The sequence below is a fragment of the Pteropus vampyrus genome, unplaced genomic scaffold (assembly GCF_000151845.1).
Source record: "Pteropus vampyrus isolate Shadow unplaced genomic scaffold, Pvam_2.0 Scaffold522, whole genome shotgun sequence".
NCBI classification, from domain to species: domain Eukaryota; kingdom Metazoa; phylum Chordata; class Mammalia; order Chiroptera; family Pteropodidae; genus Pteropus; species Pteropus vampyrus.
In genome coordinates, this window is record NW_011889303.1 from 570,748 (window position 1) to 572,729 (window position 1,982).

Consider the following 1,982-nt stretch of genomic DNA (forward strand, 5'->3'; position numbering starts at 1 on the left):
CTCAGATGCCCCAAAGAAGGTTTCGAATCATACTTAATGTCCCTTTATATATTTCTTAGTTTTTCTTCATGAGTGAAAAACAGTGTTAGAATTTTGTTGTACAATTACAGGTTTCTGAATAAATCACAATAGTGATCATCTCTTCTGCATTGCTGCTTCCAGGGCCTTTAGAAAGAAGTCTCTCAATCAATGAGGAAGACCTGGAGGGAAGTTTCAGAAAGTGGAACACTACAAATAAAGGCCCTGAAGAATTATTTAAACCAGAGGTGCTGTGTTTCCATTCATTTTGTGGGGTTTCAGTAGGCCCTAAGAGCTCACCCTAGGCACAGGGGTGGATCTAATTAGGCACCTGTTAGGCATAAATCTTGACAGGTGAAAATTTAAATCAATGAAGTGGCCCTGGAGGCCTTGGGGAGAGCATTGAGGGAAGCAAGGGGCCCAGGAATAGGCCGGTTCCACTTGGGACAGCAGAGTGGATACTGGACTTTCAAGGGTAGGAATTTTCTTTTTCAATCCAGTTCCTTGTTTCTTTTTCTTTCCTTTCTGGACTGTAAGCGTAGACCAAAGATGTTGTTTGCTTTATTTACCACTGTTTCTCCAGGGAATTCAGTAATACCTGGTACTTAGTAGAATTCAACAAACATTTATTGAATGAATGGATGCATCTTGCTTATTTAGAGAGATAACTGCAAGTTTTGAAGTGATATATTCCTATGTCATAAATGTCCCCTCTATCCCCTATAACCAACACTAAGATTTTCTTTCTCTTTTGCTTCAAATCTAGTCCTCTATGGCCATACCACCCTGAACATGCCCGATCCCGTCTGATCTCGGAAGCTAAGCAGGGTTGGGCCTGGAAGACTGGGTGCTCTAGGCATTAAAAAAATCTATTCCTATTATATTAGTCTCTCTGGACTTAGGCTAGATACAAATAAGCAAATAAATTCATAGATACAGATCTCAGGTAGAGAAGGAGCTTCAGCTTAGCATCTAAAAGGTTTTAGAAACTCCAGTACAGTCAAAATGAAAAAGATCTTAGTGGTCCAGCTCAACCCTTTTAATTAAGGGAGGAGCAAAAGTGTCACCCACTGACCCAGTTACCTAGTCACAGCAAGCATTCCAGATTGTTGGCAATAATAAAATAGCAGTAACTATTTTATACATATGTATTTTATACAGTATGTATTTTATACATACTCAGTACCTCTGTGCTGTCACTGTGGTGAGTACTGTATGTGGCTCACCTCATTTACTCTTCATGACATCCTATCAGGATTCTTACTTTATTGTGATGAGGCTGAGGTTGAGAGGCTAAGTAATCTGCTCTAGGTCATACAGCAAGTAGATGACAGAACCTCGACTTGAACTCAGGTTTATGTGAGCAAAAAGCCCAGGCTTTTAACAACTATACTATAATGCCAGGGTTCTTCCTATAGTAGACCAAAAAAAATACTGTGCTCTAGAGAAAAGAGATGTTTTTGCAGTCGGTGCAATACTGAAGACATGAGACACTGTGTGTTTATACACAGCTATTAGCTCATGTTCATGCCACCTGTGATTCACCTCCTTTTCTTGCTTACTTGGTGAGCCCATTCTCACTTCTCAAGATTTAGCTCAAGTGTTCTTCCCTCTGAAGTCTTCCTAACCTCCCTACCAGCGAGAGGGAGGCCCTCTCTCCCTTCCTTCCCCATGTTGTTATAGGTATTGGTAACATAAGGACATGTTTTGTTGATCTTTTATCCTAATTAACTTATCTACCTCCCTCATGTGGGGAGTGCTCACCCTACACCTAGCATAGGGCCTGACAGGCAGTACATATTGCTCACATCTGTTGAGCGTATCAATTGTAATGTTGCTCATTGCAAGTAAGATAAATTGACTCTGGCTAACCTATGCCCCAAAGGAATGTTTTTAAAAAGTGTGCAGTGGCTCACTGAATGAAAGCAAAAGCTCAAGGACCAAGCTCAGAAAGGGCAAGAGCA

At 40.9% G+C, this 1,982-nt stretch overlaps 1 protein-coding gene across 1 annotated transcript in view; it reads left to right on the forward strand.

The window, feature by feature from the left end:
- Positions 1-1,982, forward strand: part of PPFIBP2 (PPFIA binding protein 2) — a 97,719-nt gene that overhangs the window by 76,348 nt on the left and 19,389 nt on the right. Inside the window, exon 9 of the mRNA XM_023525064.1 lies at positions 123-266. Within this exon, the coding sequence (XP_023380832.1) occupies positions 123-266 (144 nt within the window). The remainder of the gene's footprint in view (positions 1-122; positions 267-1,982) is intronic.